Source organism: Rutilus rutilus (genome assembly GCF_951802725.1).
Source record: "Rutilus rutilus genome assembly, chromosome: 19".
Classification (NCBI taxonomy): domain Eukaryota; kingdom Metazoa; phylum Chordata; class Actinopteri; order Cypriniformes; family Leuciscidae; genus Rutilus; species Rutilus rutilus.
Genome location: NC_140232.1, coordinates 15,616,886 through 15,644,236, shown reverse-complemented (window position 1 = coordinate 15,644,236; position 27,351 = coordinate 15,616,886). Strand labels below are relative to the sequence as shown.

The window sequence follows — 27,351 nt, the reverse complement described above, 5'->3', positions numbered from 1 at the left end:
CTTTATATTCATATTTATATTAATCTTTGCAAATCGCTAGCACGCTTCACGATGAATGCGGCTGTTTACACTCAGAGTACATTACGGCATGTTTTCTATATACGACGTTCTCAATATAATTCATAATCCCACGTTTATAATGAACAACGCGTTATGGTTGTGTTATTGTGTTATGGTGTACACACAGAACAGAGGGGCGGGGTGAGCAAAGCTCATTATCATTTAAAGACACATGCACTTAAACGGCGTGCTGAAAACAGAGCTGTTTTTGACCAGGTAAAATTAGTGTTTTCTTACAATACTAATGAGAATTTTTAATTAAAGTATATTACAAACTTTTAATTTAGACCCTAAAGAATCATATTAGCTTGTACAAAAATGGCATTATATGACCCCTTTAAGGCCGCATGTCCACTTCTGCTGAAAACGCCTAGCTGTGGGCACTTGAGAGAATTTGTGGAGCGTTTTTTTCAGTTGAGACCCTTTCTTGCTATGATACGGAATATCCGTGGAAGTGTTACTAATTTCTCATTGCACAGATAGTTTGTTTCTGTGTTTCTATATAGTGTTTCTATATAAAAATGTCTATACAATGATATGGGTCTAAAATCATTTCAGAACATTAAAGCTCAATATAATTTACAAGGTACATCTTTTTATATTGCGAATAAGATCGGCCCTTCGGGCATTTGGGGTGCCTTGGGACTCCCATTTACCTATTCACCCACTGCACAAATTAATCCTTCCTTCTGAGAGATCTCCCTCTTCTGTTTCGGTTATTTATCGGTATCTTCTTGAGCATTCTTACAAACCCTTATCTGTTACAACTGTTTGGGCCAAGGATCTTAATGAAGATGTGCATGTTTTATTTTCGGATCAGGTATGGAGGATGTTTAAGCGGTCTTCAAAGAACCCCAATCATCAAATGATACACTGGAAATTACTATATAGGGTTTACTTGACTCCTATGAAACGTTTCTATGTGAATCTATCCTCCTCTCCCAAGTGTGATCTTTGTTCTCAAGGATCTCTAGGCACGTACTTGCACTTCTTTTGGTGACTCTCACCTTTTTGGACCCAGCTCTCACAGGATTTATCATATCTGTTGGACACTGATATTTGTTTGACCCCACACCATTTTTTTTAAACGATTTTAGGGACCTTACCTTTTCCATTCAACAAAGATATTTACTGTTAGCTGCTCTCACAGCGGCAAAAAATTTTTTAGTTAACCGCTGGAATCCGTCGAATTGGACAGCGTCTTTGCTGGACATTATATCGATGGAACTCTCAACTTTTCGCATGCAATGTTAAGACTGTGAATTCATAGCATGCTGCTTTTGATATTGTGTCAACTTTTTTTAATTTGTAAAAAAATTTTTTTTTGGGTCTACATTCTATGTTTGTATTTTTTTTTTTTTTTTTTTTTAAGTCTGTCAGGGGTGGGATGGGGTGAGTTCTAGAAGCTTTTAACACAATCACAATTGTTGGCACATTTGCGACATCTGGTGTTCAGACTTGTTTTGTCCACCATATGATGTTTTATTAACAAAGTTCGGGAGGAGCACGTTCAAATAATAGATCCAATTATCACATCATTCCAACCAGCTGTCAACAATCAGTAATCAACATGTCTATCCAATCAGCATGAGTGGAGACCTATATATACTCATTTGACTCACCAATGTTTCTCGACAGTTTTTCAGCATCCCTCCACCCACCCTGTCTCCTCACACTCGCCTGGTTACTTCCTAACCAGCAATACGGGGGGGGTACTCTGAGTTTGGGCCCAATATCCGAGCTCGGAGCCCTCTCCCCGGACAGCACGCCAAATATACCATTTATTTGATCTAACTTATTTGTAAGTGTGAACTCGTGAAATCTAACAACTCATTTCAGCACCAATTTTTTTCAAATCAGCTGTTCAGACCTTCCGATACCGCATGACATTCAAAGCTTCAAATGTCATTAATCACGTGGTATTGTAAATTCGATACAAGCCTCGGTACAGTTTGTGATTCAATAGTTCTTTGAAAACTGTGTCGGAGCCCAGGTATCAACCGTCCCATCACTATTTGCAACAGTCTTGATAGTTTGACCGCTGACCAAACACAGTAAATACTGAACTACCTCAACATTAACCCTTATTTTCCCCCTCTCCTTCACAGACACTTACATTTTTGAAGCCTCTATAAAGGGACTGCAGCTCCTTCTTGGTGAATTTGGTCTGAGCCTGCAGCTGCTCCAGACCCTCAGGCTGATGTCTCACCGTGGACAGCTCTAGGTCACTGTCACTGCTGTCTATGGGAGAGAAAGAGGAAAAAAGAGAGAGAGGAAGAAGGGGAAAGCAGAGAGAAAAAGAGGGAAGGGGTCGGGAAGGGGGTGAGTGTATGGGATGCAGGGTGGGATGGGGTGAGAGAGCATTTAAAAGTGGTTGCGAGGAGAGAGAGAAGAGGAAGAGGGGTGAAAGCAAAAGAGTTAGCATAAAAGTCAAAGACAGGCAGGAAGAGGAAAGAGATGGAGGTTTGAAAGGGTAGCACTTTATTTTTCAATGTGATTGACTGCTGATGTCAATGTGAATTACTTTATTTTAAGTGTTTCCATTCTATGGCACTAAAGCAATTATAATGGGTGGATTTATAATTGGTGGGTTTAACTATTTGTTTCTTCTCAGCTCTGCTAGTGTCTGGATATGAGTTAGCATATAGTCATCAATCACATAATAAAGAAAGAGCTAAAGAAAAGAAGGTAGATAACTTAAATAATAGGCCGATGCTTACACTCACCGTCTTAACAAAAACAGACAAAAAGTGAGATAGGGTGGTAAGAGAAGGACAGAAAGGGAGAGAAAGAGAGAGAAACAGAAAATTAAGAATTAAAATAAAAAATTAGAACAAAAATCACACAAAAAAAAGGTCTTCAAATAATCAGTGTTGTTATTGTTAACTAAAACTAAAAATCTATGATCAATAAGTTATGACAACAATCATCAAAATAAGTTAAGCAATTTTCAACTTTTTTTTTGTTATACAAGATTTAACAACATTTTTAAGCCAGCTTAATGTAATTTAAGTTCAAATGATTTAAATATCCAAGTTGATTGTACTTAATGTAAGGCAGCAACTTTTTTTACAGTGAAAATGACTAAATTCATTCAAAATATTAATAAATACTATAAAGTATATAAATAATACTACATACTAAAATAATACTAATACTAAAATATCACTGCAAATAATGAAGCTATAGGGAACAAAAGTAATTAAATTACACCAAAATATTCGCTTTTTAAGCTTCAATCTAACAACAAATTGTGAGATTTATGCTTATTACAAGAAAAAAATGTGTTATGGGGTAAGAAAAATCAACTAAATTCAAAACAAATTCTCTGAATATTATATGCAATTTTGCCTCTCAAAGTAATTCTGTTTTAAGGAAGTTTCGATATTTTGATAAAATGCCAAATTTAATCAAATTTAACCCAGAATATTCTTTCAAGGTCATGTTTATGACATATAAACAATATCAAAAGGCTCCATTTTCAACCAACCCCTGAAATGACGTTTGCTAGCGACTCTCTCTCTCTTACCTGTCTCAGTTATGTCTATGAGTCCGAGCAGATGCATGAGTTTGAGAAACATTAAGACCAGGCAGACGATGCCCACGGTCTGTAACCCCTCTGTCTCCCACCTCACACTCATCCTGACACTCTGTCCCTCAACACTCTTTCACTGCACGTCTTCCAACACTTGTTCTTCCAGGTTAGTCCTGTTTTAGACTGTTAATTCCACAAGCTTCATGAATGAATCATAAAAATCCTGTAAAGCCGATAACATATTTGAGGTACGAAGACGGGCAGAAGTCCCGTGGTCCGCTTTTCCAAAAAGTCAATAAAACATGGATGAAACAAAAATATGACACTTATGGTGTCATTTTGTCTTAGCCTTGTGTCCAAAATTACTCTGAAGTCCAGATATATGCTGGTAACTCTCATCTCTCATTATTTCTTTGCCTCTACTCTTCTCACGTCTATTTAAAAGTTCACTCTGACACAATTTTCAGAGGGAATTGAGAAAACTCCCACTCAGGAGACAAGTTTGTCCCAATTAGATTTAGACACAACCCTAACATGAATCTTGAACTTTGACATGATGATAAAAAATATGCTTTAAATGAATAAATAGACTACACATGGTAAATCTTTCAAATGAATGTTCCCTGACACAAGTAAAAAGGTTTTATGCTTTTGATAGGCTTTTATTCTGGAATGGAATTTAATATTATGCCCTTTTACAAAGTCTTGATTTTGATTTGGGGTCTACTAGAATAGTATACCCTGCTTTCATGCTTGAATGTTCAAAAAACACATTATTTTTCACATATTTTACACTGTTGCAGCACCTCTGATCCCTGTCTGTCTGAAATGCTCTGGGATGCATTTCCCAAAACAAAGAATCCTTAGCCAACTATGATTGCAAGTTCTTTCATTACCAATATTCTGTCATTAACAATATATCAATGATTTGGTGTTTCCTGAATCCATAGTTCCAATGAACGCAAACAGCATCACAAACTTACATGGTTGGAACTACAGCTCTTAAGCTGTGGTTAGAAGCATATTTCTTGTTAAAATGACATATGGACTTAAATAGACCATAATCTTGGACACTAAGTAAGCAAGTCGTACTATGTTGGTTAGGCAGTGAGTTACGTGGTTGTATGGGAAACGTAGCCCTGTTTAGTTCCTGTTACTATGAAGCCCCTCCTTTTGAAAAGCGCAGTGTGCTCTGATTGGTGGGCTGGATCAGTGTTGTGATTTGGTCTTTGGTTTTGGAAATGTCACGCCCCTAACCATTACCACAAGACACTACTACCACAACTCAACCAGGCCTTGTTCCCTTTATTTTGCATATTCCTTGGGCTGGAATTATTTAAATGAGGAATATTGTGAAACTGACGTTCCCGGAAGAAAACTCAACAGGCGAGGCATTTCAGGGAGTTCAGAATCAGAAGCAGTGCTTACTGATATAGAGAATAACTCCCTTTGTAACTTTGCAGACCTTTTTCATGCTCACACAGTAACATTACAGTAAAGGAAGTTGAAAATGTAGCTCTTTAATATTTGAAGTTGTTGGAATAGATACACACTCATAAGGTGCCCTAAATCCTGCTTCCCTTGCCTTGTGAACCAGTTTCCCACAACTAATTGTTCGCTCTGCATTTCAGCCTTTGTGATATGACGGAGATCTACAGAGACCGTTCTTCATTTATCCTCCTACTCGCAGCCTTATTCACTGCTCACTTGCCAAGTGTGATCTTTAAGATTTTGTATTGCACAACTAATTTATGACAGCAGTGCAGAAAATGTCAATTTTCAGAGGGAATTGAAAAATACAGCTTTTAAAGTTTTCAGTTTTGTAAGCTCATGAACAGTGTAAATGTATTTTAGAGGTCAAAGTTCAATGAATGTTTACCATTAAGGCCCATTAACACAGAGAATGATAACTATAAAGATAACAATATTAGCGTCTACACCAGCTGATGATTTCGTTCTGTTTATTCTAAGCGCAAGCTTGTCTTCCGCTTTAAATGCTTGAGCTAGTTATAGCAAGATTGATTCTGATTGACTGCCAGTTTTCATTGTTCATCAGCTGGATGAAATCGTTCTGAAAGTGATTCCAACGAAATCGTTTCTCTGTGCCGTTATCGTTATAGCTGTGGTGTGAACTCTGCTATTCTTTAATATTGAGAATGATTTTTAGAACTATATCTTTATCATTATCTTTACAATTATCGTCCTTGAACGGGCCTTTAGAGTGCAAATATGGTCCAGATGGGTCTTGAACTGAGCCCTTCAAGTAATGTCATCAACTATGATATAGGGGTCTTTCTAAACAGAAGGGCTTACAACCATGAAAACCAAAATATATTTTGAAAGCATGAAAATAAAAATAAAATGAATTCAAAATAATTCAAAAATAACGCTATATATTACATTTGTAATAATAAATATAGCCGCAAGCGGCAATAATCAGAGTCCAAGCACTAATGGTCTACAACTCCATTTCCAGAAAAGTTGGGATATTTTGTAAAATGCATTAAAATCAAGAAACTGATTTGTTAATTCTGTTTAAACTTTATTTAACCCACAAAAGTACAAAGAATAGATTTTCTATATTTTCACTGGTCAACTTAATTGTATTTTGTAAATATAAACAAATTTTAATTTTGATGGCTGCAACACACTTCAAAAAAGTTAGGACAGAGGCATGTTTACAACTGTGTCACCACCTTTCCTATACTTTTTAATTGTTCGGGAATTTAGGATACTATATGTAGCAGTTTTGCTAGTGACATTTTTGGCCAATCTCGTCTGCTATAAGACATCTGTTCAACAGTCCGTGGTCATCGTTGTCTGTTTATCTTTTTTATGATGGGCCATACATTTTCAACAGGAGACAGAAATGGATTTAAGCCAGGCCAGTCAAGCACATCCATTCTATGGTGTAGAGTGTCTAAGAAACCACATGCAGAATGAGGCCTGGCATTATCTTGCCTCCCAGGAAAGATGTCATCTTGATGGCAGTGTATGTCTCTGCACAATCCCAATATATACCTCCACGTCAATGATACCTTCACACATACGCAAATCACCCATGCCGTTTGCAATGATGCATCCCCATACCATGGCAGATGTTTGCTTTTGCACCAGTCGCTGAAGAAAGTCTGGATGGTTCCTTTCGTCTTTGGGAAGATACACCCAGAACTATTCTAGATTCTAGATCTATTGTATTCTGCTTATGATGAAGTCAAAGAGTGCTGCAATTTGTGATCCCTATACTATAAATCCCATTTGCCATCAATAGAGACATTTTCTAACCATTCTTAATCAGCCGAACTTTAACCCCGTGGTTTCAACTCATAACTTGCAAATTTTCCTCGTCTGAGTTTGAGATCATTTAAAGAAATATCGGTCTGATGGCTGATGCTTTAAATCTGCGGTGCACTATTTGCATTATATACTATGAACAGACACAAGGAAGTTGAACAAATAAGAGTTGACAGATCAAATTCCTCTCAGAGCCGGCACATATTGATCATTAAGCACGCTTCCCTTCACAAGTAATGCTTCACCGTCTCTGATTGCGTATTAGATTCACACAACCAGAAACCCAATCAGAAACCCAAAATAAACTTCACCCTCCTGAAACACGGCGTTCAGGAATAGTCAGAGCTGTAGTAAGTGATGCCACAGAGCTAAAAATAGTCCCCTGCTGATCCGTTGGGTGGTCCGGCTCAAGGGCCAATAATGGACAAAAGATTTATGTATTGATTACATGAGGCACTCAGACCCTTCCAGCTGATGAAGTGTTTATTTGCATAAAAATCAGGCGACATGTTGTATCACTGGACGAATATATGACCTTCCTAGTGCCTATCCTGTATATCCCTGCAGAAAAACGGCAGAAACCAGCCTAAATTGGTTTGCTGGTCTCAGCTGGTATTATCTGGGCTAACCTGATTTCCCAACCTGACAGCTGACCAGTCGCCAAACCCCCTTGAAAATGGGCAAACCATTCCAGCCTGATATGGTTTGGAGAAAAGATAAAACCAACAAACCAGCTTAAAGGATTAGTTTACTTCAGAATTGAAAATTCCTGATAATTTACACAATTTACTGACTTTCTTTAGTCGAAGGTTTTTGAGGAAAACATTCCAGGATTTTTCTCCATATAATGGACTTCAACAGTTATCAACAGGTTGAAGGTCCAAATTGCAGCTTCAAATGGCTCTACACGATCCCAGCCGAGAAATAAGGGTCATATCTAGCGAAAATACTTTTTTTTTTGCAACGCAGGGTGAACTCAAGAAACGAAGGGAGAGCTGGATCCAAATGCAAAGTTTAATAAGAAAATAAACATAATACCATAACAGAGACCAGGGAACCGAGAACAGAATGAGACACACCAAAGTACATGTAGGACAAGACCTGACAAAGAACCCAGCAAACACAGAACGTTGGCACAATGTACCCAACCTTCTAACAATGCTTTAACAACATGGCCAAAAGGTTTATATAACTACGTTGTTGTGGTGAAGGTTGTTACAGCTTTGTCATTGAACCACCGTTCAGGGCCATTGCTTAAAGTTGTGCCGAGGGTGTCTGGACAACCACTGGACGACATATGTACTCGTCACTGCCCCGAAGCGCAAAAATCAGCCTTTTAAATTTCAATCGACCGTTGGGCTCATTGTGTTGTGTCATTCTTCAACAAGCAAGGATACAAGAGAATTGCATTTAATTTACCTCAGCAAAATAAGATACGTAATTATACAAACACAACCTACAACTTCCTTGTCTAATGTGACATTTATTTGTTCAGTCTAACTGAAGGGACAGAATAACGTTAGCTGATAATTCATGGAGTTTGCGATCTTGTGTTTACAGTAGCTACTAGTGTGTGCTAGCTATATTTCTTTAAGTATTCATCCTTTAAAGGCACACTATGCAAGATTTGTACCTTAATATAACAGCTTCGAAATCATTTCGATGGTAAACAAACTTGTAGTAGGGCGAATCATCCCGATAGAAAAGCAGGGCAATGCAAGTTTGAGAGGTGGCGCCCCGCCAAATGGCACATACAGAGTCGATGAAGAAAACACGGTCGGAAGAGTGCAGAGACGGCTCTGCGTGAGTGGTATTTACGACAGTAACGTTAAATACAAGTACTCCACAGCGACTCTAGGGGGCTCTGTTTGAGAAAAAACGAAACTGCATAGTGTGCCTTTAATTCTTACCGTTAGGAAAAGAGTTGAACATCTTCTGGTCAGGTATGACAAATATTTAAACTTTATGCCAAAAGTTATAAGCCACAATGAAACCAAAATTACTTTAATGATGAGTAATTGACATTTCAGCACTCCTTGAATAGACAGCGACTTTTATTTTATTTTTTGAAAACGAGAAAAAATTGTTTGTAACCGCTGGCAAACCTGTTTATTTTTTCCTTTGATTTGTCTGCTATTTATGCTAGCCTTTCATGTCTAATAAATCATGTTTTAATAAAGTTGAATTAGCTAACCTTCTATGTCATTTTTACTTTTCAAAGTGTACACTTGCAGGTGTTGATTATAATTAATTTACTGTTAGGCCCATTAATAATAATAAGGATTAACAATATTTAAAATGTGTATAATTATCGAACTAATTAAAAATGAACCGCAAAACATAACATGATAAATGGGGGATATCTATATCTAGCATAAAAAAATGTAATTGTCAGAGTGTCGTCTCTCAGTTGCTGAATGTCGCGCAACAACGTTGCTACAGCCCTGTCGCGTCTTACAATTCTACGTTGTTACAATTTTGCACGCACATAGACAGCGACGTTGCCATAACAGAAATGCAACGTAAATGTGTTTGCTGGGAACACAGGAAACACAGGGGTTTAAATACACAGGCACAAACAAGCTTAAGAAGTTAACAAGACACACCTGGGGAAGACTAATCAACATGAAAAACTACAAAGAACTACAAAACGTGGCACAAGACAGGAACTAACAAAAGGTCCACACAAGACAAGGATGAACACAAGACAGGAATCATGACATTTTTAACGCACGTCCCCGACTTCACGCATTGCGTAATCACGTTGGAAAGGTCAGGCGGTAACCTGACGTAGACGGAAAAAGGTATAGGGTAGAGCGAAAAACTCCATCTCATTTTCTCCTCCAACTTCAACATTGTCCGACATCGATGTTTTACCTTTTATTTATGTATTCTTTTTGTAAATGCCGTTTGACTTTATCTTTGCACATTCGCTTTGTAAATACTAGGACAGTAATTACGCCTACGTCATCGTGTGAACACGATTATGTAATGTGTGGCGCGTCACAGCTAGTGCAAGAAGAGCATTTGTGGTTAAAAAGTAAATAAATGTTTTTATTTTTTTATAAAATGACCAATTGTTTCGCTGGATTAGACCCTTATTCCTCGGCTGGGATCGTGTAGAGCCCTTGGAAGCTGCATTGAAACTACAATTTGTATTGAAACTACTGAAGGGAGCTAATCCTTTAAGCCACAGACAGTGATCAAAATAATTATTGCAAAATTATGTATGAAATTAATCTAGTTTTATTTTTATCAGTACACTGATAAGACTGAATTGTTCTGATACGAATGTTCATGATTTTAATCAAAAGTGCAATTCAATGCACATTTCAATAATGCCGTTGATTTCATTTGTAATTCTTTTTAAAGAAAAGAAATTACTGAGCGTATCTTTAATAATTAAAATTGTAAATAAGTTTAGATTGATGATTGTCAATAACAGTGACCAATTACTTATTTTCCTGAAAGTCAAACAGAAGAGACACAAATGTCAAGACCATTTAGGGATATCGATCAAAAATAAACAACTGTACCAACAGATCAACCAGCCAATAATATGAATGTTAAAATATGACACACAGATGCTAAATATTGCACATCGTACTAGGCCAATCTTTTCATTACTCTTTATGTCTTGATAGTTTGAAGTAATTCAAGACAACAAAAATGCGACATGACACAAAGCACGTCCACCAGACAACAGAAAAAATGTGGAAAACTGGAGAAGATAAAAATATCTCCAATATCAAACTTTGTGACTCCAGAGCAAGTGCATCTATATGAAGGCGCTGACTCTGATCTGTACTTTTAGAAATGTATGATTGGGTATGATCTTGTGATGAAGCGAGGGGTGAGAGGGAAATGGACAGTGCCCTTCAGGACCAGAGACCAACGGACCCATTTTTAGGTAACCGTAAAGAAAGCCTGTTCGATAAAGCATACATAATGAATGAAGGGTAATGTTAGACTGGGGTTTGATTCAAAGAGAGAGAGAAAGTGTGTGTGTGTGTGTGTGTGTGTGTGTGTGTGTGTGTGTGTGTGTGTGTGTGTGTGTGTGTGTGTGTGTGTGAGAGAGAGAGAGAGTATAGTATTTCTTAACCAATATAACAGTCTCAATAAGTTCCTTGTCTTTGAGTATGTTGTAAATAAGAAAAACATACTAGCACATCATAAACCTAAACAGTAAAAGTGTCCTAAAACACGTGTCATTAATAACAGACACACCCAAACATGTATAATCAGCTATTTGTTATTAGCACATACATGTCCATGAATACATTTTCAAGATTTTAGTTTAAATTTTAACAAATGTATAAAGGGAAATCTGTATTTCTTATATATATTTTTTCTTATTTAACTGGGCACCATCTCACAGTTTTTCCACCATTTTAATCACCATTTGGCCATCCTTATTTTACATTTTACATTTTAAATGCAGTTTAAATGGTCAAGTGCAACATTTTAAGCACAAATAAGGCCATACAAACAGCAAGCATGTTAATTATGAAAGAATAGACAAAATACTGTTAAATTTTTTTTTTAGATGTGTAGCATTTTCACTTTTAAAGTCAACTACTAAAACAACATACTACTTAAGTGAGGACATGTGGCCTTCAGGTGTTTTATAAATACAATAATCTAATTAATAAGCAAATAATACACGTCAATTATGATTAATTAAAAAAATATATATTATGAATTTACCTTTTATTAGCATTTAGGAATTATTTGTGCATTTGAGAACATCCCAAACGGGAGGTTGTCAGATTTTAACACATTTAGGACAGTTTTGTTCCCACCCGGTGCTGCAGTCCCACTTTAACACATGATGTAACAGGTATGTGTTGTGCTCATATTTGCCCACAGTAGAGCGAAAATTGTCATAAAATGCTTCAAACTTCAATAGATCGCCTACCAGCCAAATAAGACCCAGTGACCTTCAAAACTCACAAGCAGGAAAAACTCATCAGGAACAATCTATTATTGCATTCTGTGAGAGTGCAATACCTTTCCTTCACTTTAACACAAACATCACAACATCAGATTTGTTAACGCTATCTATCATCAGGGTGCACCTGACGCAACCCCGGCCCCAAGGGCCTCATTGGTCAAGCATATCACCATGACAACAAAGGGGAGGACCTCAGTTCTAGAATGCTCCTTACCTTCCAGCGACATGGGCTCCAGAATGCCGAACTGTTTGAGAACAGCCACAAACAGAATGATGACCACTCCGATGGCAAACAGCTCCATTCCCTGAATACCCATGGCTGCAATGAATTACGATTCTTGGCACAAGAACTTCTAGAACTACTGGAAGTGAAAGTATTAATCTCTGTACTAACACGGGACAAAGCCAACTGGCCGTTATAGCATGGCGCCAGATGCAGGACGTCTCAAAAGGAAAGATTAATTTCAGTAGTTCCTCTGAAGAATATTTAAAAGAAAAACCAGGGGATATTTTTGGCAGAACGTCAAGCTAGCAGTGTGCATGGGAAAAAGAGTCCGGTCTAGTTACACTTATTTTGGAGGTGAGAGGAGAAGTCAGTGTTTCCATGTTAGGTCATTTTTTTCTTGAAAGCCCCATCGCATAAATAAAGAGCTGGATTGCAGTTTTCGTACACAGTCCAGATGTGTAAAAGCCATCCTTGGCCGCAAATGTTATTTGTAAGTGTCAACAACAGACAAGAGCATTTTAAACTCTGTCGTGACGAAGTGCTGTGGCGACGCTGTGATATTCAAGATTGTTGATCCAAAGGTGTAGGTTGCGGTGTAAAGCAAGAGGCACAAGAGAACGGAGATTCATTCCACAGATCCAGACGAGTGCAACGTGGAATTGCGACTTGGAAGCAATGGACTCATTTAGCTGTTAAAACGATCATATTTCAGTTCAAGTCCTAAGTGGCTCTTAAATCCGCATTTTGTAGATGCTGACATGGAAATATGAGACTAATGGGTACCCTACTGCATCAAACATGAATAATAGTCCATGCAGAATTAATTAAAGAAAAATCCGTTTAGTTATATGCAGGATCAACATCTGGCACTGCCTCGGTCACTGCGACAAGAACTGAGGTGGCATTTCGAATCCTGGTCCAAAGCATTCGGCGGTCTCCTGCGTGTTACACCAGGCTGGTGCAAAATCAGCAAAAAAACTAAAAAACAAAGAAGAGAAAAGAAAAGCTCTAAGTTGCTTCCTGTGGCAGCAGTAAAAATACCCCAATACTTTGCAGATTGGGTGGATCTGTCTTTAACTAGGTGCAAATCCAGTGAAGTTCACAATTCTTGACCCCATCAAACCTTTCAAATGGCCCATTAAGTTCGTGATATGTCTTGGGAGTGGTCCCGAAGAATGCGGTTTCTCGTCTCTCCTCCTTCTCGGGGGTTCTGCCGTCAGTCAAGCGCCCTCATCTTTTCCATCATCTGTTTCCTCAGAGTCAGCATCAAGTGCTTTTGTCTCTTCTTTCAACTTGCACTGTACAGTTCAGGTTCTTCCTCCCTCCCTCCCTCCCTCCCTTGCTTCTCTTGCCCTCTCTTGTCCCGTAATAATCTGCAATGGGCAGTTTATCTTCACCTCTCTGTCCATCCCACCCCTCCTTCCGTGTCTCTTCCTCTCTGCTCATCTATGACCACTCCATCCCTTCTTTTATCCATCGCTCACTTTCCTACCCTTACTAACCCTGACTGCAAAGTCAAACCCCTGTGACTACTGGTCCTTTTTCTCTGACCACAACTCCCTCTCTCACTCTTTTCCTTCCTTGCCTTCTGTCTGGGGACTTGGGGAAAAGTCACATTTCCAAACAGGGCAGAAAGCCGAAGAGAGGGAGAGATACTAGGGGGATCAGATTCCAGGGACGCCCTCCCCTGCCGATTTCCCAGCCTCCATCCACCCACATATCTGTTCCATCTGGAGCACTTTCCCTCTCTCTCTCCTTCCTCTCGAGTGAAGCAGGGCAAGGCCTCTGCATGGAATGGGACAACCAGAGAAGACAACATTAGCTCACAGGTTTTCCTGTTTATAGCATAGCGGGAGAGAAGAGGAGAGAGCTATAATGGCTCAGTTAGATAAAGGAATCAATAAAGTCTTAATGGTAGCTTTAAGTCAACCAAACACAATGTGAGATCAAACACTGTTTCTACTGCCAGCATCAACTCATCTCTCACACCTCCCCCTCCATTTTTTTATTATCAAATAGCTGTTTTTCTAGTTAAAAGAGCCATACAAAGATTATAAATGTCAGACATGACAACAGGACCAGACAAAAAATAGAAACAGTGCTACAATGTAGATATTTAAAATGTAATGGTAATCTCTGGGGAACATCTAAATGTCTGAAATGTCATCTTCAAATTATAATGAATGTTACACCTCAAACCGAAATACACCCTCCAGAATACAAAATTCATAAAAATCCTAAAGGAATGCCAATGAATCATGATTTGGAAACAATAATATGAGACCAACCAACCAACAACAAATAAACATGAATTTACTTCATCCAGTAGAATCCTAGTGGATTATTATTTGATCCATTTTTATTTTTGGATTAGTTCCAAATTATGATAGAAATGACATTAAGATTTTGATAAGAGGTTACCCACATAAAAATAAATAAAATAAAACATTACATTTCTATCATAATTTGGAAACAATAACCTGAATTAGTGAATGAATTAGTGAATGAATGAATGAATGAAATAGTGAATTAATGAATGAATGATTCACAACAGAAATGTTACTTTATTTATCAGAATCCCAACGGACTCTTACTTGTTCCATTTTTACATTTAAATTTATCCAAAGCGACTTACAAATGAGAACAATAGAAGAAGTTAAACTAACAATAGGACAACAATATGCAAGTGCTATGACCCTTCCCAGTTTAATCTAATGCAGTACGTGTAGTTAAAAAAAAAAAAAATATATATATATATATATATTATTTTTTTTATAACGATAATAGATATAGAATAGAAGATAAAGTGTTAGTATTAATAGAGCAAATGTTGCCGAAAAAGATGCGTCTTCAGCCGTTTCTTGAAAATGGCCACGGACTCAGCAGCTCTGGTTGAGTTGGGTAGGTCATTCCACCACCATGGAACCAGAACCATGAAGGACCAGAAAAAGGTCAGAGAAAGAGATTTTGTGCCTCTTTGAGATTGCACCACAAGACGGCGTTCACTTGCAGAGCGCAAGTTTCTGGATGGCATGTAAGTCTGAAGATTTGATGCCAGCGGCAACTGGCAACCAGTGCAATTTTGTGAGTAGAGGAGTGATGTGTGCTCTCTTCAGCTCTTTAAAGACCACTCTAGCTGCAGCATTTTGGATCAGTTGCAGAGGTTTGACAGTGCAAGCTGGTACACCTGCTAGGAGAGCATTACAATAGTCCAGTCTGGATAGAACAAGTGCTTGGACAAGGAGTTGTGTAGCATGCTCTGATAGGAAGGGCCTGATTCTCCTAATGTTGTAAAAGGCAAATCTGCAGGACCGGGCAGTTCTAGCAATGTTCCAAGGTTCCTGGCTGACCTTTATGGAGTTATGGATGACGAACCTAGCTGAATGGAGAAGTTGTGGTGTAGTGTTGGGTTGGCAGGGACCACAAGCAACTCTGTCTTCGCAAGGTTTAGTTGAAGGTGGTGGTCCTTCATCCAGCCAGAAATGTCTGTCAGGCAGGCTGAGATGCGAGCAGCAACCGTCGGATCATCAGGCTGGTATGAGAGGTAGAGTTGTGTGTCATCAGCGTAGCAGGGATAGGAAGCCATGTTTCTGAATCACAGATCCTAGTGATGTCATGTAGATGGAGAAGAGAAGTGGTCCAAGCACTGAGCCCTGAGGCACCCCAGTAGCTAGATGTAGGGTCTTGGACTAGTGATGCGCGGGTCGGCTTTTTTTCCAACCCGCGGGTCCCGCTTTTATGAAATTATTTGGCCCGCCTCAGCCCGCCCCGCACCACTGTATCTATTTTTACAACCCGCCCCGCCCCGCACCCGCGACCATTAAATAGACAAACTAGGCATTGTAATGTAAAAGAAAACAGCCTTTATTTCAGCCTGAAAGTGCTTGGAAACATCGCCCTGTAAACTGGCAATAACAGACGATTCTGAATATGAACCATAAATCAGGTCATATTAATAAGATAATGATTTAAACATTTTCAATATTTACAAAGCAGCGTTTGTATTCATCTAATTCATCATTCACCTTTTTTTCTTTTAATTATGTAAAATCCCGACCTCAATTTCTCCCGCACCTCATATTCCATCTTCACTTTTATTTCTCCGTCTTTGTTGTTGTGGCTGGCGGCGGGAGCTACTTGGCGCGAGCTGCTTTGCGCGAGCTGTGTCACGTGACGCCAAAGGTTTGGGGAAATCACGCAAGTTGCATTGCTACGGCCTTATCAAATAACCTACTAAAATATGATTAGATTGATATTCCCAAATATTTAATATAGGCTGGACATTGCATGCAACATATGGATTTTTATTTTATTTTGTTTAATGACCCGCCCCAACCCGCCCCGCAAATAAAGTGACAATTTTTTGACCCGCCCCAACCCGACCCGCGGGCTACCCGCGGGGCCCGCGGGTTATGAGACGACCCGCGCATCACTATCTTGGACACCTCACCCCTCCACGACACCCTGAAGGTCCTACCTGAGAGGTAAGACTTAAACCATTGTAGTGCGGTTCACGAGATGCCCTTCGTCTTTAACATTAACAGGAGGATCTGGTGGTTAACTGTGTCAAAGGCGGCAGACAGATCCAGCAGGATGAGAACTGAGGATTTGGTAGCTGCTCTTGCCAGTCTCAGTGAAGAGAGGTGTTTATGATGTGCGTATGTGAGGGTAACACTGAGGAAGAAATGGCTAGAAGTAGATGGTAGTAGCGGACAGGTAGTAGGGCATACTACCTTTCCAGTAGATTGGAAAGGAGTAGTTTGGAGACTTCTGCCTCTGAAAGCAGAGAGAAGGAGGGTAGAATGTGTGTGTTAGCTGGTAAGATGTGTGTGTCAGTTTGTGGTTTGGTAAATTGGCTGCTAATGGTTCTTTTTTTTTTTTTATGAAGAATGTGGCGAAATCGTCTCCTGTTAGGGTTGATGAAGGAGGAGAAGGAGGAGGGTTGAGAAGAGAGGAGAAGGTTTTGAAAAGAATGCGAGAGTCAGAAGAATTGTTAATTTTGTTGTGATAGTAAGTCATTTTAGCAGTAGAGATATTAGCAGAGAAGGAAGAGAGGACGGATTGACAAAGACCAAGGTCAGTAGGATCTTTCGATTTCGCCACTTCCTCTCTGCACCCCTGAGTTTAGAACGATGTTCGCGGAGAACATCAGATAACCAGGGGGCAGAAGTTGTCCAAGCAGGATGTTAAAGTGGAGAAAAGGGTATCAGTTGCACTGTTAGCATCTAGTGTTGAGAGCTGATCAGGTGGAGGAAGTGTGGATGAGACCAAAGAGGATAGGCGAGAGGGTGAGAGGTTTCGCCGAAAGGTGACCTGTTGTCACACAGAGGTGGTAAAGGATAAAATTTCCAATCGTTTGAGATGAGAAGACCAGTACCTCCACCCCTTCCGGTCAAGCGAGGGGTGTGTGAGAAAGTGAAGTTAGTGGAGAGGGCAGCAGGTGTGGCAGTGTCCTCTGGCTTGATCCAGGTCTCAGTCAGGGCCAATTGGCTGAGACCTGAATGACTAGAAATAGATGTAATGAAATCAGATTTGTGTACAGCGGACTGGCAATTTTATTTAAACATTTTAAACTTTGAATTAGTTCCAGATTAAGATAGAAATAAGGATTTTAGATAAGAGGATAAAAAATATTCAGTAAAATCCAATAGGACTCTTATTTGACCCATTTTGATCTTGAAATTCGGAAATAATAGATAAAATCAGATAAAAATCATCCAATCTAAAAATTCTACCAAAAACAAATAAACATATTTTTTTCCACCTGTATTAATGGCTGGCGTGAGTGCTTGTTGTTTAGAAATTAATGTTGAGCTTTTAGGAGGACGGGGCAGGTTCCAGTAATGCCATTAGAAGATGAACACTTCTTAACAAGAGCAAAAGCAGGAGGCTTTTGCTGACAACACACTACGTACTAACATAGCTCATAATTGAACCTAATCATGGAAATCAGGAAAACAATGGTACAATCTGAAATCTTGGCACAGACACTTGGAAAAAAACATATATTTTCTTTTAAAATCTAATTTGAACAAATCCATCCATCTCTTTTAATTTCATGCATTAAAAGAAGGCGTGCTTTCGAGTATTAATCCAATGCACTCCGATTACAAATGGCAAAATCTGGATTTATCCATCAGTGCTGTTCATTCACAGCAAACAAACCAGCATAAGGCTATTACTACGGAGGAATAGTCTGGCAAAGCGATCCGTCAATGTATACAAACACTGCACTTCCCTTCTACATGTTCAGTAACTCTGCACGTACAGAAATGAAACCTGATATAAGGCAGCCGGCCCTCTATCTAATACATAAGCACTCTGAAGCCAAACCCAGCCCTGCTCTTTGAGTCCTCAGACTCGACAGAAGTGCTCTCTCTGTCTCTCCCTCTCTCTCTTAATGAGGTGTGATGGATCGACTTTTTAATGATAAAAACACCCTGGAATGCACTGACGAAATAGGGTGAATTCAGGTTGATCGGGACACTTTTCCCCAGTCATCTCAATGACAACAAAAAATAAATTTCAGGAATAGGGGATGGACTCCCATTGGTTGGAGGAAATTACTAATCACTACAGATAAGCCAAAGATTCATCCATTTCCAGTGACATTTTTCATTTCAATTTGAAGGATCATCGGAAGCTAGACCTTCATTCAACGAATTTTGAAGGATGCATCAAGTGTATTCTTCGCATCCTTCAATCACCCAGAATCCTTTGCACACATACCAATTCTCAGAAAAGAACTGATGGAAAATTAGTCGGCACTGAGTTCATCTGAGTTCATTATGAAAGCAAGACAAGGTAAGATCGGAGATGAATGTTATCTTTTGTTTAGATGAAAATGAATCACTAAAAAAAACACTGATAAAAATGATTCTGTGGTAAAGTAAATACTACAGGAAAAAAACCAAATTTAATTTCTGTATACAGGAAAAAGTTAGTTCGGGTAAGAATTTAAAACAACAAAGTAAATTCTATATTAGTACTCACTTTAAGCTTGTAGAAATGAAAGCGTAGAAAATTAAGTTTAATAAAGTCAAATCTACTCAACTTTCTGATACTGGAGTTCCTGCACTGGGGCATGAATAATTCATAAGGTTGCATTTGTTACTGTTTTCTAGCTGTATTGACACGATTTTATCATTGCGTTTGTTGTTAGGTTTAGTAACTTGCTGTTTTGTGACATCTGGAGTTGACATCTCTCAAAATGACACGTTCATACTTTCATACGTTCATACACGTTCATACTTCAAGTTTTCTCAACTTAAATTATCACGTTTTTCACAATAAAACGTGATAATTTAAGTTGAGAAAAATTAATTTCTTTAGGTGTTACCAATTGAAGTAATTTTTTAAAGTTGATCCAACTGTTCACTTTTTATCTACTGTATTAATAACTTAGATTTTTTTTTAAGTAAAGCATGTACTTTAAAAGCATGATTTAATTAAGTTATATTGTTTGAGGTTAATGTGCTTGAAACTGAGAATTGCAAAGTAAACTTCAACTAAGTAGAAATTACTTTACTTATTTAAAGTAGCCAAATTAGTTACTTATTTTCTTTGTTAATTTTACTCAACTTAGCTAAGTAGATTTGACTTAATTCCATATGTGGAATTTACTTAAAAATATGAGTGCAAATTATAGATTTTTTCATTGAATAATGTTAGCCACTGGGAGACAGCAGATGGTTGTCATTCACTGTATTGCATTAACAAAGCCAGTTATTATAATGATTTTTAATACAAGGTATTTTTCCAAAATTAAGTTTTGATAGCATTTTTGTGCCGTGACCATGGGGCCATGCACACATAGACCGTCTCATAGTGTTTAATTCTGAGGAGGACTGGACTAAGGGCGCAGCCTCAGCCTTCCATTTGAGAAGAACCTCACTTCAGATGACTGCGTATGCACAGGGCCCTCTGCTGGACAATACACTTCACTGTGCAAACCTTATCTGTCTGTCTCCCTGTCTGTCTGTCTGTATTCAGTGAGTGCTTTAAGGAGGAGTCTCTTTTTGCCCAAGGGCAAAAAGCCCCTTTGAAGCTCGTAAGAAGCATTGTCAGCATTACCTAAATTTCCATTCGCAAGTGAGTAGCCATTATTTTTGTTCAATAATTGTTTTTTTTCTTCTTCTAAATATCTTCCAATGAAGCTCTAGTCCCAAAGTATGAAATGCTGCATGTATGCTTGTTCTTATGGTTGGTTATGCTGATATACTTGCTTCCGTATAATTTCATAGATTGCAATCTGCAGAAATATCCAGAGGATTTCTTACGTTTCAAGAAATGAACACCTAAAAATACTATTTACTCACCTTTATTTTGTTTCAAACCTGCCTTTCTTTCATCTGCGAAACACAAAATTAAATATTTTAAAGAACGTCAGTGTCCAAATGATATTGACTTTCAACAGCAAGGGGGAAAAAAGAACAACATTGTTTTTCAAAATATCCTATTTGTTCAAGAAAAAAAAAAAAAATGTCATACAGGTTTGGAACAACAGTAGGGTGAGTAAGTGACGACATAATTTGTATTTTTGGGTGAATTATTTATTGTTCTCAAAACGTGATATTTGCTTGATTATCACTTTAAAAACGGTGCATTTAATTTTTGTTTATCTTAATTTTTTGCATATCTGCTGCTTTTCCTCAAGTGCTTTGGACAAGAGAGGCACCAGCATTTTACATCAAACTCAAGAATCAAACTCCATCTGCACACAATGATGCTTTATTAGGGATACGTACGTACATACTCATATCACCTGTCATTCTCAGCTCAAAATACTTTATAAGCGCTCTGCAGTATTTTAAGAGCCACAGTCTTTTGAAATAACACTGAACTATGGTGAAGATGTTGATGCACTAGTAGGGTACAAAAGGCCTACTTATTCATTGACATCATAATGCTTCTTTGTTTGACTTTTTAACGATTAAAATACGGTATATTGATTGTATAACAAGGCCATGAGGTTAAAATCACGGCTGCAATAATAATCAGTTTTATGAATTATTATTTTCAGAGTGGATGAATTATGTGCTATACTGCATCTGTGCTGTGGTGGTGATTGTGTTTTTGTATCATTGCTTTCATGGATTCTACAAGAAATGCAGGCAAACAGGTATAATATTATTATAATAATTACGATGATTAACGTAAACCTTAACACAATATAGTAAATAACTATTCTTTCGAACAGCAGAAGTCACATGGCAGGTGGGTGGCACTTCTAATCCAGACTGCAGCACAGAAAACACGAAGGCAAGAGTCTTTAACTTCAAACTCATATAAACTAGAGTCTGTGGGATTGATCGGTTCTCTTGTGTTTAGGATCGGCGCCACTCATCGTCAGCCGTACCCCAAGAAAATAACAGTGTCAGGATGAGCTCGGTCTACCAGAGCCTCATCCCCTCCTCCTCTGAGAGACAGTCAATCTATGAGTGTCTTGATCAAAACGAAACTCCATTTACAGACATTTATGAGAATTTTGAGTAATGGCAATGCACAGACCCAAATGGCTTATTGCTTTCATAAAACTGAAGCAACAGCAAACATAGATAAAAGACATCAATGTTCAACTAATAGCCAAATGTATCATAAAGAATTATCAGAATAAACTTTTCTTCTGAAAGTTAGCAAGAGTCCAATGTATAATGTGCTGTCATGTGTGCGTTTAGTCATTTTACAATTGACTGTGGCTCAAAACGACCAGTTTTACAGCTAAATACGCATGCAGACCATTTTTAATACATCGTTTTATATTTATACAGTAATTGTACTAAATTAAAGTGTTAAATTAACAGCCTAGTTATGGCCCATAAATATATTTCTAGAAAATGCTACTTCTATTTGGGTGGTAGACAAATAAATCCCGGATTTTTTATTTTTCCTTTTCCACATCAAGAAAGTATTTCATTTACATTTTTTAAATCATCTTTTTGCATGTGTGAAGGAATTTTTTTTAATGAATTATAACTAACTTTCCTTTTTCTTGCAGGATTAAAATGTATATGCTTTTCTAAATTTGCACTGAGAAAGGTCACATGATGTGACCGAAACGTTTGCCATTAGAACAGTGGTTTTACCTCCAAATTTGTTAGTCATTTTCTTCATTGATAGAGTGATAGAGGCGCTTTTTTTAATAATTTCCCTTTTTTGGTCTACGCACCTCACATGGACAGTTTTTAAGGAGCGGTGAGTTTTTGGCCCTTTTTTTCAGTTATGCTTAATTATAACTAAATGTCCCCAACAATCAGCAATAATCTGATGAGTGTCTTATTAAAAAAGGTCTGTATTCCAAAGCATTCATGAATTACAAACATTTAAGTTAAGATCTATGATTTAAAAATGGTGACAATTAACTAAATAACCCAGTGGTGCATGTGACAAATATTTTTTTCTCAATGAATAATTCTCTCTATTAATACTAGTTCAAACAGCTACATGCATAATAATAATATTAATAATAATAACTGTTATCGCAACTTATTTTCTTGTGTCAAATCAACTTAAATGATTAATGTGGTTCAGATAACATAATATTTTGAGTTTCTATTCATTAAGCCAATCTCCTTCATTGGATTAACTCAAATTTGTAATTAAGGCAACCAGGTAACTTACATTTTTAAGTTAAACCAAAAAATTTTTTTTTTTTACAGTGAGCAAGCATGATAAGCTGCAGGACGCTGCTTGACTCCATGTCAGCTATGTATCTGCATTTCATCTATATTTATTCTATGTAATAACCTGTATACATTTACAATAACCACCAGAAAAAAATAAAGTTTTCTAATAACTTTACAATGGAAGTAACACTAATGGGTCTTTAACATGCCAAACTGAACGGGTTTTGGGTATCAAACGATTAAAAGTGAAAAAACACAGACGGCTCAAAGACAGAGTGTTGTTTTGATAAGCGTTACCTGAGCGATGATAGCGAGCCGTACTGTGGCGACAGTCAGCCAGGAAGCTGGGTCGAGAGAAACGCCGACGCGCTTCTAAAGAAAGCGTAGCCATCACGCTCCCCATTATAGACTGATATAGAAACCACACTAGATATGCTAAAAACAGGAACCACAATGAGCATGAACCAACAGCTGTTCTCCAAGAAACCAGATGACAACCTGTGTGTGTGTGTGTATAGTGTGTGTCTGGTGCAAAAGCACATTGAGCAGTCTGTTTGGTGACTATGGGTCAGACACTTCAAAGACTAAGTGCTACAATGACCTTTCACTTAAAACATAACACACTCTTTCTCTCCTGTGGCCTGTGTTTGAATTTTTTTCCCTCTCACACCGTGACCACCCCACAGAGGTGAAAATATTAATATGAGTTTATTAATAAAACAGATACGCTTCAAGACCCCTGCGTTGAGCACAGACCAAAGCGTATTTAAAAATGTGCATAGGCGGTCCTCAACAAGTGATCTGCATTGCAGTGGTAGCCCATACCATATACTGTATACTATCCATACAATGGATAATATTCTGAATGTTTCAATCCAATCTGCCTGAATCATAACCATACACTATTCGTTCGTTGACCAGAGGAGAACTGCCCCCAGAGGAGAGCTTGGGTTCTCCCAAGGTTTTTTTCTCCATTCTGTCACCTGATGGAGTTTTGGTTCCTTCCCACTGTCGTCTTTTCCACTTTTGTTGCCATTGGCTTTTGGCTTGCTTAGTTGGGGATATTTAATTTAATATTCAACAATAATATTGATCTACCTGCATTGACACCATGAAAACTGAACTGAGCTGGATGATGACATCACGGTTTTCTCCAGAGTAGCTATAGGCCTATATAAATGTATATAAACTTTTTTACAACAAAAATTAAATATCACTGAACTTACAGTATATATAGGGTAGAGTGGGGGAAAACGCCCCCCTTAAGGAAAGTGTGACGTTACAGTGAAACAAAACATAAATGTGACTAGAATTGCCATCCCGGTTTTGAGTGACTATGGCAGGAGTTATTCACCAAATATTAAAATTGCTCAGCCTTCATAATTAATTAGTATTTTCACTGAAAATATTTTTGTACAAAGGGGGCGTTTTGCCCCAGCGGTGGGGTAAAACGCCCCCCAAGGTGGGGTAAAATGCCCCCTTTCTTACCAACCAGTTTGCTTCATAGATCAACAGCAAAATTAACAGACAATAGTTTTTAATCTCTAAAAGTAAAAGGCAAGTAATGTATCAACATGTATATATATTAATATTTATTTCAGCAATGTCCAAAATAGCCAAATTTAACTACCTTCCATCAGTGAGCTAACTTTGCTAGCAAGCTAGCTAGTTAATGCTCACTTGAGGTAATTTTTTCATGTTTTGTTCAAATATTTAGATTTTACCACCTAGTTATACTGCATTAAGTGTAAAACAAAGGATTTGATAGACATAAATATTTTATTATAGTAATTATGATAGAGAGAAACTATGCCCCCAGGGGGGCGTTTTACCCCACAAGCTATGACTTTTTAAAAAAATGTTTAATTTTTTAAATATAATTATATTCCTTATAAATACCATATGATCTCAAACTACAGACTTCACTGTTCATCTATCATACATCACTGCGATATCCTGCAGAACAATATTCTCTTAAACACTTGTTTACTAATATCTGAAAATTATAGCATTTACCATGTAATCCTCTTATCTTCAAATGTGTCGCTGGTGTCAGCTTCTCCATAGAGATTTGTATATCCCCGTTATCAACGTAGTGCATAGCAACAGTAAAAATGTATCTCGACTACTTTTAGTGATCATTTTGGGAAAAACAGGTGGGGGGCGTTTTACCCCAGGGGGGCGTTTTCCCCCACTCTACCCTATTTGTATTTCTTGTTAGCTTTGTTATTTCTATTTACTTTTACTAATTTTTTTTTTGTGCACTAGCGCTGGAATATTTTTCAGTCTTTTAATAATATACAAAAATTCAAAAGTATGGGGTCAGCAAGGTTTGATTAATGTTTTAAAAAGTTTTTCCCCCCAAAATGTTCAGCATCATTCCTCCAGTCTTTGGTGTCACATGATCCTTCAGAAATTGTTCTAATATGCTGATTTGGTTCTTAAGAAACATTTCTTAATATTATCAATGTTAAAAATAATTGTGCTACTTCCCTGCTAACAATTTTTGGTTCCAGGAATGTTCTGGGAATCCAAAACGTTCCCCTAACCTTCCCATAACGTTCCCTTAATGTTCTATTAACCCTTTTTTCACCATATTTATTTTACATATTCTCCCACGTCCCATAGGTATAAACCAGTGGCATGAAAGACGGATGAATTGACGTCAATAATCAGTACTACAAACCATGTCTTGTTTTGAACAATTGTAATAGAAAAAATCTGAGCACATAAACCATCATGGAGGATTAAATAAGATTGATTTTGGCCTGGTTTCACACACAGGGTTTAGATTAAGCCAGGATTAGGCCTTAATATTTTAGTGGAAACCAAGATATTTTTTTTTAGGATTCTTTGATGAATAGATAGTTAAAAATAACAGCATTTATTTGAATTTTATAACATTGTAAATGTCTTTACTGTCACTTTTGATCAATTTAATGCATTCATGCAGAGTAAAAGTACTAACTTCTTCTAATTAAATCTTACTGACTCCAAACTTTTGAATGGCAGTAAACTCTTGACAGAAATAGTGTAGTGTAATGGATTGCACTGTCCACTGTGAGGCGCTAGTGGATGCTGGTTTGTGATACATTTACGACAGTCACAAGTCTCTTTCCTGTCTTGTGTGTCCTCATTGGCTGACCTGGCTGAAGGCCACAGAAACATGAGACAACAGATTGAGTCGATCTGACTATTTAAGGCACATATAAATGCTTAATTAGCAAGACTTATGATCATATTCCGTTACTAAACCTGCACTGCCCCTGCTGATGTTGCAATTTATTTTCCTGTCGCAGTCTTTTTTTAAAAGTTGACTTGCAAGCAGTCAAGAGAATATAGCTTATATCAAACAGATATTTGTTAAAAATTAAAATATTATCAAACAGATTCTTTCTAAGATTGTCCATGACTCTATTATCTTTCCATCTTGTAAAAACCAGACCCTTTTTATGCGAACAGAAAATGTATTAATAAAATTTTCAGTCAAATAGTCATGGGATTTTAATGGAACGTTCACAGAACTTTGGCTAACGTTCAGGCAAGGTTCTCTCAATGTTCTTCCAGTTACGTTAATAGAACGTTCCTTCAAAGTTATCTGATCTTTATAATGTTATTAAAACTTAGCACAAAACATTATTTACACGTCAATCATGGAACTTTTCTTTCTGAAACTTTTTTAGTTGGACGTTCATCTAACACTTTTTAATGTTACAGCTTTATGCAGAACGTTTGCATAATCAAGAAAAATGACTTTTAAAAAACTGGATGTTTTGAATGTGCAGAGAACATTCAGAATGAATGTTTTCATGACTTCATGATAATGCTGGCAAAACATTCTTAGAACATATTTTTGTTTGTTAGCTAGGCCTGATCTATACAGAGCTTAAGGACACCAAAGTGGAAGATTTGTGAAATGTGGCTAACATTTTCTGAAGATTTATAATAATAAGGCCCAATATCATTCATCACCATTTTAACACATTGTACCATCCAAAATCCATTCCACAGTCTTCTGCAGATTTTCCAACACAAAATCAGAGAAGAAATGACCAGTTTCTGTCTTGGCTTGGAAATGATTCATTCCCTCCTGACCCTGGAGTTCACGTCTCTATACGAATGTGCAAAATGGAAATGAAATAGATGGATTGTTTAACATAATGAGTTTTCTCTGAGCTGGTTTTCATTGGAAAATAGTAACGAGAACACTATTAGCCAAAATGTATCTTTTTGTATTCCTCAGAAGAAAGAAAGGAACCGGTTTGGAAGAACATGAGGTTGAGTGAGTCTCAGTAGTGTCAAAGGAAAAGACAGGACAAATTGAACAGGACTAATTCAATTATTCACCTGGAAGACTAGAGCATCTGTCCTTTGACCAGCAGTGAGACAGAACAATGTTTTGGTACTTAGTGAAAGTTAAAGGGCTTGTATTACACACACACACACACACACACACACACACACACACACACACACACACACACACACACACACACACACACACACACACACACACACACACACACACACACACACACACACACACAGTGTAACACTGCAACAGCATAACTGGCAGACTGAGACTGTTTTACACTGAATCAGAGTCCAGTAGAAGAATGGACCAGCACAATTACTCCATTAGCAGATAAAAACATCC

General features: G+C 37.7%; 1 protein-coding gene across 3 annotated transcripts in view; it reads right to left on the bottom strand.

Annotated features, from left to right (window-relative positions):
* The window catches only part of kcnip3a (Kv channel interacting protein 3a, calsenilin), a 63,040-nt gene that overhangs the window by 7,070 nt on the left and 28,619 nt on the right, over positions 1–27,351 (bottom strand). Inside the window, exons 1-2 of one of the 3 annotated variants that reach the window (XM_084390031.1) lie at positions 12,058–13,367; positions 2,177–2,301 (exon numbers count right to left, since the gene is read on the bottom strand). In XM_084390031.1, the coding sequence (XP_084246157.1) occupies positions 2,177–2,301; positions 12,058–12,160 (228 nt within the window). In that variant the 5' untranslated portion in view covers positions 12,161–13,367. Of the gene's footprint in view, positions 1–2,176; positions 2,859–12,057; positions 13,368–27,351 lie in introns of those variants that run through there. The other 2 variants (XM_084390030.1, XM_084390029.1) reach the window with 2 other exon arrangements.